At 44.4% G+C, this 13,491-nt stretch overlaps 1 protein-coding gene across 4 annotated transcripts in view; it reads right to left on the bottom strand.

Moving 5' to 3' along the window:
• agap3 (ArfGAP with GTPase domain, ankyrin repeat and PH domain 3) overlaps positions 1-13,491 on the bottom strand; it is an 805,117-nt gene that overhangs the window by 322,915 nt on the left and 468,711 nt on the right. Inside the window, exon 10 of one of the 4 annotated variants that reach the window (XM_078215555.1) lies at positions 7,493-7,906. The exons of 2 other annotated variants lie outside the window; for them this stretch is intronic. In XM_078215555.1, the coding sequence (XP_078071681.1) occupies positions 7,901-7,906 (6 nt within the window). In that variant the 3' untranslated portion in view covers positions 7,493-7,900. Of the gene's footprint in view, positions 1-7,492; positions 12,496-13,491 lie in introns of those variants that run through there. One more of the 4 variants, XM_078215553.1, reaches the window with a different exon arrangement.

The raw sequence follows: 13,491 nt of genomic DNA on the forward strand, positions 1-13,491 counted from the left end.
CCATCCATCCGCGCTTTAAACATATTCAGCGAGGTAGCCTCCACCACCTCAGTGGGCAGAGAATTCCAGAGATTCACCACCCTCTGGGAGAAGAAGTTCCTCCTCAACTCTGTCTTAAACCGACCCCCCTTTATTTTGAGGCTGTGTCCTCTAGTTTTAACTTCCTTACTCAGTGGAAAGAATCTCTCCGCCTCCACCCTATCCAGCCCCCGCATTATCTTATAGGTCTCCATAAGATCCCCCCTCATCCTTCTAAACTCCAACGAGTACAAACCCAATCTCCTCAGCCTCTCCTCATAATCCAAACCCCTCATCTCCGGTATCAACCTGGTGAACCTTCTCTGCACTCCCTCCAATGCCAATATATCCTTCCTCATATAAGGGGACCAATACTGCACACAGTATTCCAGCTGCGGCCTCACCAATGCCCTGTACAGGTGCATCAAGACATCCCTGCTTTTATATTCTATCCCCCTCGCAATATAGGCCAACGTCCCATTTGCCTTCTTGATCACCTGTTGTACCTGCAGACTGGGCTTTTGCGTCTCATGCACAAGGACCCCCAGGTCCCTTTGCACGGTAGCATGTTTTAATTTGTTTCCATTGAGATAGTAATCCCATTTGTTATTATTTCCTCCAAAGTGTATAACCTCGCATTTATCAACGTTATACTCCATTTGCCATATCCTCGCCCACTCACTCAGCCTGTCCAAATCTCTCTGCAGATCTTCTCCGTCCTCCACACGATTCACTTTTCCACTTATCTTTGTGTCGTCTGCAAACTTCGTTACCCTACACTCCGTCCCCTCCTCCAGATCATCTATATAAATGGTAAACAGTTGCGGCCCGAGTACCGATCCCTGCGGCACGCCACTAGTTACCTTCCTCCAACCGGAAAAACACCCATTTATTCCGACTCTTTGCTTCCTGTCGGATAGCCAGTCCCCAATCCACTTTAACACACTACCCCCAACTCCGTGTGCCCTAATCTTCTTCAGCAGCCTTTTATGGGGCACCTTATCAAACGCCTTTTGGAAATCCAAAAACACCGCATCCACCGGTTCTCCTCCATCAACCGCCCTAGTCACATCTTCATAAAAATCCAACATGTTCGTCAAGCACGACTTTCCCCTCATGAATCCATGCTGCGTCTGATTGATCGAACCATTTCTATCCAGATGCCCTGCTATCTCCTCTTTAATAATGGATTCCAGCATTTTCCCTACTACAGACGTTAAGCTGACCGGCCTATAGTTACCCGCCTTTTGTCTCCTTCCTTGTTTAAACAGCGGCGTAACATTAGCCGTTTTCCAATCAACCGGCACTACCCCAGAATGCAACGAGTTTTGATAAATAATCACTAACGCATCCACTATTACCTCTGACATTTCTTTCAATACCCTGGGATGCATTCCATCCGGACCCGGGGACTTGTCCACCTTCAGTCCCATTAGTCTACCCAGCACTGCCTCTCTGGTAACATTAATTGTATTAAGTATTTCTCCTGCTGCCAACCTTCTATCGTTAATATTTGGCAAACTATTTGTGTCCTCCACCGTGAAGACCGACACAAAAAACTTATTTAAAGACTCAGCCATATCCTCATTTCCCACTATTAACTCCCCCCTCTCGTCCTCCAAGGATCCAACATTCACTCTAGCCACTCTATTCCTTTTTATATATTTATAAAAACTTTTACTATCATTTTTTATATTAATTGCTAGCCTAGCTTCATAGTCTATCCTTCCTTTCTTTATCGCTTTCTTAGTCTCTCTTTGTTGTTTCTTAAATTTTTCCCAATCACTTGTTTCTCCACTATTTTTGGCCACTCTGTACGCAGCTGTTTTTATTTTAATACTCTCCTTTATTTCCTTCGTTATCCACGGCTGGTTCTCCCTTTTCTTACAATCCTTGTTTTTTGCTGGAATATATTTTTGCTGAGAACTGAAAAGGATCTCCTTAAAAATCCTCCACTGTTCCTCAGCTATCCTACCTGCCAGCCTGCTCTCCCAGTCTACCTTAGCCAATTCATCCCTCATCCTATCATATTTCCCTCTGTTCAAACAGAGGACACTGGTTTGGGACCAAGCTTTCTCCTCTTCAATCTGAATCAGAAATTCGACCATATTGTGGTCACTAGACCCAAGAGGGTCCTTCACAATAAGATCCTTAATTCTACCTACCTCGTTACACAATACCAGATCCAAAATAGCTCGTTCCCGATGAGATCCCGATTGAGATCAATAGATGTCGAAATCTATTGATCTCAATCTGGAACCCACTCAATGACTGAGCTTCCACAGCCCTCTGGGGCAGAGAATTCCAAAGATAATCAACGGAATAATTCTCCTGGGATAAACATTGCCTTCGTTATTCATTCAGATTCAATTAACATGTTTCTGGAGAAAAAGAAAAATTGAAAGATATCTTAATAGGCAAGTGTGTTTGTGTAAATCCTTGCGTCTCTCCTTGGTCCTCTTCTATTTCTCATCCACATTCTGCCTCTCGGTGACATTATCCTAAGGCACAGTGTTAGCTTTCACATATACTGCTACATAAATCTAAGCTGTTGTTGTGGTATATGGGCAGAAGGTGGGATTGAAAGACATGGGGAGAAGGCGGGCAGTTGGGGTTCAGGAATCTTGGGAGAAGGTGGGAAAACGGGATTGACGGATTGAAGAAAAGGTCAGGTTGAAGGATACGAGGAGAGGGGTGAGTAGTGGGGCTGAGGGATTGACTAACATTAGGACAGTGGGACTGTGGGATTTACTGTGGTGTCGGTAGGTGGGACTGATCTATAGAAAGAAGTTTAACAACACCAGGTTAAAGTCCAACAGGTTTATTTGGTAGCAAAAGCCACACAAGCTTTCGGAGCTCCAAGCCCCTTCTTCGGGTGAGTGGGAATTCTGTTCACAAACAGGGCATATAAAGACACAAACTCAATTTACATGAATAATGGTTGGAATGCGAATACTTACAACTAATCAAGTCTTTAAGAAACAAAACAATGGGAGTGGAGAGAGCATCAAGACAGGCTAAAAAGATGTGTATTGTCTCCAGACAAGACAGCCAGTGAAACTCTGCAGGTCCACGCAACTGTGGGGGTTACAAATAGTGTGACATGAACCCAATATCCCGGTTGAGGCCGTCCTCGTGTGTGCGGAACTTGGCTATCAGTTTCTGCTCAGCGACTGCGCTGTCGTGTGTCGCGAAGGCCGCCTTGGAGAACGCTTACCCGAATATCAGAGGCCGAATGCCCGTGACCGCTGAAGTGCTCCCCAACAGGAAGAGAACAGTCTTGCCTGGTGATTGTCAAGCGGTGTTCATTCACCCGTTGTCGCAGCGTCTGCATGGTCTCCCCAATGTACCATGCCTCGGGACATCCTTTCTTGCAGCGTATCAGGTAGACAACGTTGGCCTAGTTGCAAGAGTAGGTACCGTGTACCTGGTAGATGGTGTTCTCACGTGAGATGATGGCATCCGTGTCGATGATCCGGCACGTCTTGCAGAGGTTGCTGTGGCAGGTTGTGTGGTGTCGTGGTCACTGTTCTCCTGAAGGCTGGGTAGTTTGCTGTGATGATGTGGAGATGCCGGCGTTGGACTGGGGTAAACACAGTGAGAAGTTTAACAACACCAGGTTAAAGTCCAACAGGTTTATTTGGTAGCAAAAGCTACCTGTAGCAAAATAAACCTGTTGGACTTTAACCTGGTGTTGTTAAACTTCTTACTAGTTTGCTGTGGACAATGGTCTGTTTGAGGTTGCGTGGTTGTTTGAAGGCAAGAAGTGGGGGTGTGGGGATGGCCTTGGCGAGATGTTCGTCTTCATCAATGACATGTTGAAGGCTCCGGAGGAGATGCCATAGCTTCTCCGCTCCGGGGAAGTACTGGACAACGAAGGGTACTCTGTCCACTGTGTCCCGTGTTTGTCTTCTGAGGAGGTCGGTGAGGTTTTTCGCTGTGGCGCGTTGGAACTGTTGATCAATGAGTCGAGCGCTATATCCTGTTCTTATGATCTATAGAGCGCTATATCCTGTTCACTGATCTATAGAGACAAGGAACTGGGTCTAATCAGCTTCTTCTATTCCCAAAATGTCTTCCTGTTTAACAGGAACCACTCCTATCTTAAACTTTGATGCAAACAGAACCATGTGTTCCACAGAAGCCCTCAGATTCCCTCCCAATCATTGCTAACACAGGACTGCTCTGCATTGCCAGAGACACACCCTGCATCACCACAGAGACCAGTCGACAATCGAAGCTGCTTTCCCGTTGCAGCAACCTGAAACCATCTCCCGTTCCGGCGAATGTCAAACTTCAAAGATGAAGGTGGGCAATTCTCCCAGAGGTTCATCCCTTTATTAAACCACCAAACTCAGATTAAGTGAGCAGACATATCGCAGTATTGTATAACAATGACTACAATTCACTGTATGTGAAGCACCGTGGGACATTGCAGGAGATGTGAACGGTGCTGTGTACAGGTAAGTTCCTTGGAAATACAAGTTGTACCACCCAGTTTGCCAATTGGAAAATTCTGGGCTTTAGCATGTTAAACTGTCTAATATTTGGTTCGAATTGCATACTAAATTATACTAAATTATATACCATAAGCACAGCTTGGTCATTCTTGTTAAACTAATAGCCCATTAATATTTGCTAATTACCCAAGGTAACTGATGAGCAGAAAGACGGTATAACATGAAAACCTACATTAAATACCAATACACCCACATCCCAGTGACTGTTCCTGTGCAGGGGACAGCATTAACTTTCAAATGTATCCCATCACACATCACCTTTCCCTACAGCACTGAACAACAACCTGCAATCATATTGTGCTTTTAACACAGTGAAACAGTACGACAGGAACAGTTATTAGACCAACTTTGACTCAGCCACATAAAGAGATATTAAGACAGGTGATGAAAGGGTTGACCTAAGAGATGGATTTAAAGCCTGTGGTAAAGGAGAAGAGGGGTTGAGGGAGAGACTGCCACAGCCTGGATTCCCATGGTGGGATGAAGGAAATTATTAATGGCCAGAATTGGGGTTCTGCAGAGTTCTCGCAGGGTTGCAGGCTGGAGTTTGTTTCAGAAATCCACAGCAGAAATAGATACCAATTCACCAGGTAGTTGAACAATTATTGAAGGGAAACGGATCTGGTTCAATGTGTAGGACTCTTGCCTATTGTACATTCAAGACCCTGTTCAGAGACCTCAGTCCATAGTCCAGGCCGACACCACAGTGCAGTACTGAGGGAGTGCTACATTATAACAGTGACTTCAAAAATACTTCACTGGTTGTGAAGCACTTTGGGATGTTCTGAGGCTGTGAAAGGAGTAATGAGTGCAAGACTTTCCTCGTTTTAGAAATCTCAACCTGTATCTTGAGTGAACGTGTAATGGGAAGATTAGGTTTCAGAGACAATGGCCAGAATTTTACCATCCCGCCCGCCACGGGAATCGGAGCGGGTGAGGAGCGGACCACAGAAAGATCCGTTTACCTCGGGTAGGATTTTACGGTTTCGGGATGAGGGAGTCGGTAAAATCCCGCCCAATATCATCCCTCACAGACTGTATCCCAGTATTCCCTTCACTATTAGCTGTACTGATTATAAACCATTCCCAAACTGTGTCTGTACCATGCAGCTTACTGAGTTGGAGAACTAAGGTGAAGCAATCAGTGAGATGATTGATTTGATTTAATTTATTATTGTCACATGTATTGGGATACAGTGAAAAGTATTGTTTCTTACACGCTATACAAAGCAGAGTTCATAAATGATGATTCACAGGCAGCTTTAAGGCTTGGACTCTGACCAGCAGATATTTAAAATTCAAACTTACCGCAATAAATTGTGGTTTGTGAAAGGAATCCACCTGTTTATGTGTGAGAATGTGTTGACTTCGCAATGAGACAGGCAAGTGACTGACAGTACAATAGCTCCACCTACTGGTATCCAATGGAAAACTGAACAACTGCACTTCACACACAACATTCTTGAAGGGACAGCAAAGACTACAACGAGATTAATGAATTCTAGCTCTCACGTAATTAAACTGCTGAGGTGAGGAAAAGGAGGGAAATAAACACTGATATGGGAACATAACATTCCATTAAAACAAAAGACAAAGAATTGAGCAAATTGTACTTATCACTGAGTCACTCTATCCCAGACATAACGTCATGTATCATAGCATTTAACATCACATTGCTATGATGTTTAATTATGATCAATCCATCATTGAAGGTTAGTTAAGAGTCTCCACACATTTGTAAATAGTTCTGCAACATTCTCATTTCCCTCAAGCCTGTCGCAGCAAGCTCTGAATGTGACGTGTTTGTGCAGCCCAATGATACGGTGGCCAGAAACCTGTTGAAAAGGGACCAGGAACAGAAGTCGAATGGAGGTTACATCAGGCATCCTAGCTGAGCTCCCACCCCCTAACCCTGGACACAGAGTCCAACTTGAATAAATAAAGAAGACAGGGTTTTTACAACCCACCAAACCCTGGCCATTCTCAGAAAGGCAGCTTCTTTGTGTGTTTATTGTTGAAATCTGTCTCCGGTACAGCGCAGGTTCCAGCTGTGGAATGAGCCTCTCAGGTGAAGGGCAGGTTCTGAAACTTGGGCCATATTTCAGGGGCAGGGGTTTAAACTGCTGCAACTTACTGATAGCACCAGTATCTGGATGTGCCTTTGAACACAGTAAGAAGTTTAACAACACCAGGTTGAAGTCCAACAGGTTTATTTGGTAGCAAATGCCACTAGCTTTCGGAGCGCTGCCCCTTCATCAGGTGGAGTGGAGTTCTGTTCACAAACAGGGCATACAGAGACACAAACTCAATTTACAGAATAATGATTGGAATGCAGTCTTTACAGATAATCAAGTCTTAAAGGTACAAACAATGTGAATGGAGGGAGCATTAAGCACAGGTTAAAGAGATGTGTATTGTCTCCAGCCAGGACAGCCAATGAGATTCTGCAAGTCCAGACAAACTGTGGGGGTTACAGATAGTGTGACATGAACCCAAGGTCCCGGTTGAGGCCGTCCTCATGTGTGTGGAACTTGGCTATCAGTTTCTGCTCAGTGACTCTGCGCTGTCGTGTGTCGTGAAGGCCGCCTTGGAGAACGCTTACCCGAAGATCAGAGGCTGAATGCCCGTGACTGTTTGTGAGCATTTCTCCACTCCACCTGACGAAGGAGCAGGGCTCCGAAAGCTTGTGTGGCATTTGCTACCAAATAAACCTGGTGTTGTTAAACTTCTTACTGTGTTTACCCCAGTCCAACGCCAGAATCTCCACATTGTGCCTTTTAACCCAGCAGCGGTTTTTATTTGACACAGCTGCCATTTATAATACAACACGACCGTTCCTGTGCAACCTCCCTTTGAAAACAAATCCAAAAATTATCCAAGCAAATTTAGTGTAAAGTTGCAATACAACTCTGTTTAATAATTGTACACAACTTGTTATAATTTATGTTTTTATTGGTTTTTCCAACAAGAATAATACAGAGGAATGATTCAGCTCCTTATACAGTGGACAATGCAGACGAGATATCAAACACACTGCAAGACAATCCGATGTATACAGCGTACATTAAATCAGTTTGCTCTTAATATATACTTAGAGGCAACACTCCATGGATTCAAGTCAGTCAATTTTTTTCTCTGGCAAAGCAAAGATGGTCGACAGGAGTCCATCGCCATGGGTGTCAGCTATGGATTTGGTCAGATGAAATGTGCGAGTCTCAGATATCCCAAAATTCTTTCCAAAAGCACTCCAACCTCCCTTGCGCACGACTTAACATGTACTCGCAGGCTGCCACACACAGTGATAATGCGGTCCATTCTTCCACCGAGGGAAAGGTGTTGTTACCCCAGTATCGCAGTCCTGCCTAGTACTAAGAAAGTGAGCACTGACTTACTTACTCCCTCCTCAGAATGGTGCACCAGAATACATTCTCTTCCACATTCAAAAGCACATGTGACCACGTGAGCTGCTCTGGGGCTGCTTTACCTTTCAAATTACTTTATACAATAAGTGTGCTTTTGGACATCATGCGAGAGGGCTGATTTCTCACCATAACAGTCTTCATTCTCCTAGTGGGCATCTGGTCACCACCACACAAATAACCTCAGGTCACGTCTCCCCACACAAGCTCTGGCGCTACAAGGCAGCTCACATTACGTGATGGGGAACCTGTAGCATAATCAAACCCACATCCCAGCTGCCTACAGTTCTCCTTTTCCTGTCCCTTCCCTAGCCCCTGCCCTAAAGTACTAACTGCAGAAGTCTGAAACATAGGAGACTTATAAAACGGAACTGAGGAGGATGAGGCCACATGGAAAGAGAGATCGGCGAAGAAAGGCAGCAGCAGCTGAAGGGAAGGTTTTTGGGTTGAAAAGGTGAGGTGAGCGATGTTCTACAGGAAGGAGTTTGGTTTGGAGAGTGAGACTATTGAAATTCACTGGCAGAAAGATACTTCAGTGTGGGAAAAGTCTGAGTTTTCAAATATCTTGTCAAGAGTAGAGAGAAGAGATACACCTTAAATAGCAAAATAATAAGAGTTGAGTAGAGGGGCCTCGAGTGCTCAGGTACACAGGTTATTAAAGGTGGCATGGAAAGAGTCTAAAAGAGGCAAATGAATCTTTGATTTGAAATCTGAATGTGCAAAATGCAAAAGCGGGAAGTAATATTAGCCTGAGAATCACAGAATCCTAAAGTGCAAAAGGTCATCATTCGGTCATAGAATCGCAGAATCCCTACAGTGCAGAAGAAGGCCATTCGGCCCATCAAATCTGCACCGACCACAACCCCATCCAAGCTCTATTCACATAACCCCACATAATTACCCTGCTAATTCCCTGACGCTAGAGTCAATTTAGCATGGCCAATCAACCTAACCCGCACATCTTTGGACTGTGGGAAGAAACAGGATCACGCGGAGAACATGCAAACTCCACACAGACAGTGGCCCGAGGCCGGGAATCGAACCCAGGTCCCTGGCGCTGTGAGGCAGCAGTGCTAACCACTGTGCCACCGTGCCACGTCTTTACCAACTCTTACAAAGCTGTCCAGTAAGACTTTTTCCAAGCTTTGTTCTCCATCGCCCTGCTTGGCCAATCCCTATTCAGGATGCAGTTATAGTTGTGTGTGCTGTAGTGAATGTCCCATTATAGGAAGAAATAGTCTAGTTTTTGTATTATTGATGAATAATCCAGAATCAATTCTCACTAGCTCCGTGTGAGAATTTAAATTCAGGGGAGAGCTGGAATATAAAAAGCAAATATTTGTACAAGAGGCCAAGAAGTTGTCAGATTGTCATTAAAACCCAACTAATTCCCTAATGACCTTTCGGGAAGGAAATCTTTTGTCCTTACTGGGCCTGGAACTATAGTGACAAATACTAACAGGGTTGACTCTTAACTCCCCTCTGACATGATGTAAGAAGACACCCAGCCCAAGGAAAGTTTCTCAGGCTAACAAGGGCTGGGCAACAATTGTCAACCTGGCCAGCTGTGACCACAAGGAATAAAAAGACATAAAAGCAATGGGAAAGAAGCTGTGTAGGAATGACAGGTTAATTATGAAGAAGTTTAAAGGGGGCACATATCAGAATGAGGTAAACAGAGATTAACTGCCTCCATTGTTCCGGGGCACACGTTTAATATCATTAGAAAAATTAAAGGGCAGTTTAGAAAAGTTTTTTTTATTCATTCATGGGATTTGTTTACTGGGCCAGCTTTTGTTGCCCATCCCTGAGGGCAGTTAAGAGTCAACCATGTTGTTGTGGCTCTGGAGTCACATGTAGGCCAGACCGGGTAAGGACGGCAGATTTCCTTCCCTAAAGGACATTAGTGAACCAGATGGGTTTTTACGACAATCGACAATGGTTTCATGGTCATCAGTGGATTCTTAATTCCAGACTTTCATTGAATTCAAATTTCACCATCTGACGTGGCGGGATTCAAACCCGGGTATTACCTGGGTCTCTGGATTACTAGTCCAGTGACAATACCACTGCGTGATAAGAATTCCTTAGGGAAAATTAGGAATTCTCTACAATTGGAGAAAATACCAGAATAAACAAGATTGGTTGTGCTGTAACACTGATTCTGACTCTAATAAATGAGAGGTGAAAAGCAAGGCAAAGCTTGGATTGGAATATAGAGAAAGGATAGAGTTGGGCTGGAGCAAAGCGGAAATATGGGGAGGGAGTAAAGAGGAAGGAGAGAGATGGGAGGAGGTAAAGATAAAGGAGAGAATTGAGGACAGGGTAAAGAGGAGGATAAAATCTGGTTGGGAAACTACTGGAGAAGATTCTGAAGGAGAATGTATCTCCATTTGGAGAGGCAAGGTTTGATCAGGGATAGTCAGCATGGTTTTGTCAGAGGGAGGTCATGCCTCACAAATTTGATTGAATTTTTTGAACATGTAACCAAGTGCGTGGATGAGGGCAGTGCGGTTGATGTAATTTACATGGGTTTCAGCAAAGCCTTTGACAAAGTCCCACATGGGAGACTTATTAAGAAGGCAAATGCACATGGGATACAGGGTGATCTGACACGGTGGCTTAGCGGCAGGAGACAGAGGATGGTGACCTCTGTCACCATCATTAGTGACTGGAGACCAGTCATCATTAGTGACTGGAGGCCAGTGACCAGTGACGTACCACAGGGATCTGTGCTGGGCCCCCTGTTGTTCATCATTTATATAAATGACATAGACGACTGTGTGAGGGGTAGGATCAGTAAGTTTGCCGATGACACAAAGATTGGCCGGGTGGTTAACAGTGAGGTTGAGTGTCTTGGGTTACAGGAAGATATAGATAAGATGGTAAAATGGGCAGATAAGTGGCAGATGGAATTTAACCCTGAAAAGTGTGAGGTGATGCACTTTGGAAGGAATAATTTGACAAGGAAGGACTCAATGAATGATAGGAAACTGGGAAGTTCCAAAGAACAAAGGGACCTTGGCGTGTTTGTCCATAGATCTCCGAAGGCGGAAAGACAGGTTAATAGGGTGGTGATAAAGGCAAATGTCACACTTGCCTTTATCAACTGAGACATAGATTACAAAAGCATGATGGAGTTGTATAGAACTTTGGTGAGGCCACAGCTGGAGCACTGTGTGCAGTTCTGGTCACCACATTATAGGAAGGATGTGAACGCACTGGAAGGGGTGCAGAGAAGATTCACCAGGATGCTGCCTGGAACGGAGCATTTAAGTTATAAGGAGAGGTTGGATAAGCTTTGGGTTGTTTTCTCTAGAGCAGAGAAGACTGAGGGGTGATATGATTGAGGTGTTCAAGATTATGAGGGGGACAGACAGGATGGATAGGGAGCAGCTGTTCCCCTTAGTTGAAGAGTCAGTTACGAGGGGACACAAGTCAAAAGTGAGGGGTGGGAGGTTTAGGGGGGATTTGAGGAAAACCTTTTTTACTCAGAAGATGCTGATGCTCTGGAATGCACTGCATGGGAGGGTGGTGGAGGTGGGATGCCTCACACCCTTTAAAAAGTACCTGGATGAGTACTTGGCACATCATAACATTCAAGGCTATGGGCGAAGTGCTGACAAGTGGGATTAGGTGGGCAGGTCAGGGGCTTTCATGCATCGGTGCAGACTCGATGGGCCAAAGGGCCTCTTCTGCAGTGTAAAATTCTGAGATTCTGAGTTGGGAAGTAAAGAGAAAGGAGAGAGTTGAAAGTATTTTCCTTCCATTTGAATAATACAGATTACGGAGAGATACGATGGAAGTGTTTCACAAATGAAATAATGGGACATGGGAGAAAGATTCAGAACAGAGAATGTGAGGAACCTCCTCACACAGAATGTGTAGTGAGGCTGTGGAATTTACTCCACAGTTAGTGCTTGAAGCAAAGGTTTGGCCAACAACTTGAAGTAGTTTGGAGAGGTGACGAATAAAGTGTTGAAGGAAAATGGGACAGGGTAGATAAACGGTGATTCAGTTAGTAGCTTGCACAGAGATTAATCAGCATTATGGTTGGGCCAAATTGCCTGCATGTGTTGTAACTTCTATGTATTCATGGCAAAGCTTGGTTATCTCTCACAGACAGGGCAAAGTTTTGGTGTGGGGCAGAGAAGAGTCATTTATCTCAATTATACAGAGGAAATGAGACAACGGAATGAAACTTTCACCTCAGCAAGCTATTCTCACACGATCTTCACCTTCTCAGTAGCCACTACATTTTATTATTTCTGCTTTCTGCATTACGATCGGCCTTATTTCATATTCCCTCAAACGTCTCCCTGCCCCCTCCCAGCTCAGCACGTTGAAGATCACTAGCCAAGAGAATGCAGACATGTTATGGTGATCAGTAACCACTCCTTCGATCATACCTTCTGCCAAGTGTAGCGTTCTGATTGGCTGAACGCTGCACTTTCAACTACGATTGAGGATGCCTCGGCAGAACTGAGGAGACCCTCAAACAACAAGCCTCAGCAATGGCGCCAAATCGCCAACGAAGCCTACAGGAAAATAACGGGAAAAGAAAAAAGCATGATAAATTTCTGGGGGAGAAAAATGACAAGGTATGATCGAAGAGTAATAATGAATGGATGGCAATGTGTATTGTAGCAGGCAATACACGGCAAATCGAGGACCTGACCCAAAGATCTCATCCTGAAACTTTCCGATTCCTGCTAAAGAACAGGCAGCCACCCAATTTTGCTCCAGTAATAAGAGTTGTAAAAACCTTTGACTCCAGCTTAGAGCTTTAAACATTTGCATTCCAGACTGTAGCAATGCAGCTGAGTGACGGAAATGGAGCCCATTGGAGAACTGGCAGTGCACAATCTTTCACAGAATTAAAAACATTCAGATCAGATCGAAGAATTCGAGCTTCAATTGTGTTATTACAGCCTGGGAGTGTTGGCCTTTCTTTTACGATACAAGACAATATTTCCCCACCCCACAAGTCTCTAGTTCTTGTGTATACGCTATTCCACGTGGTCTTTAACTCACGTATGTCGCCTTTGTTCTTCGACAACACCTTGCTCCTACTCTACCTGATTGCATTCTTTAACTCCCAATCTACTGCCATCCCCTTTCTTAGTCTTCTATCCAACTCCAAACTCGTCCTCTATGTTGAAGCAGCTCCAACTCTGCAGAACATCAGCCAATTTGACCTTCCACTGGGCAGTGCAATGTCTCATCTCTCTCCTCCCTCACTCCCACCAATGGCTAAACCCTTTTACTCCAAAATCCAAACTTGAACTTTATTCTCAAATCCCAGTGTTTTTTAGTCCAGATTCCCTCCCGATCCAAGTCTTAAGACTGACATTTTTCCTATTGCACCTCACCTCAGTGGACCATTTTCAAATGATGTTTGTCTGTTTAAGTTTAAAGTTTATTTATTAGTGTCACAAGTAGGCATTACATTAACACTGCAATGAGGTTACTGTGAAAATTATTTATTGTTGTAGTTGGTTAACTCGATTTCTCACCTTCCTCATTAAAATCCA

This window comes from Mustelus asterias, chromosome 7, assembly GCF_964213995.1.
Source record: "Mustelus asterias chromosome 7, sMusAst1.hap1.1, whole genome shotgun sequence".
Classification (NCBI taxonomy): Eukaryota; Metazoa; Chordata; class Chondrichthyes; order Carcharhiniformes; family Triakidae; genus Mustelus; species Mustelus asterias.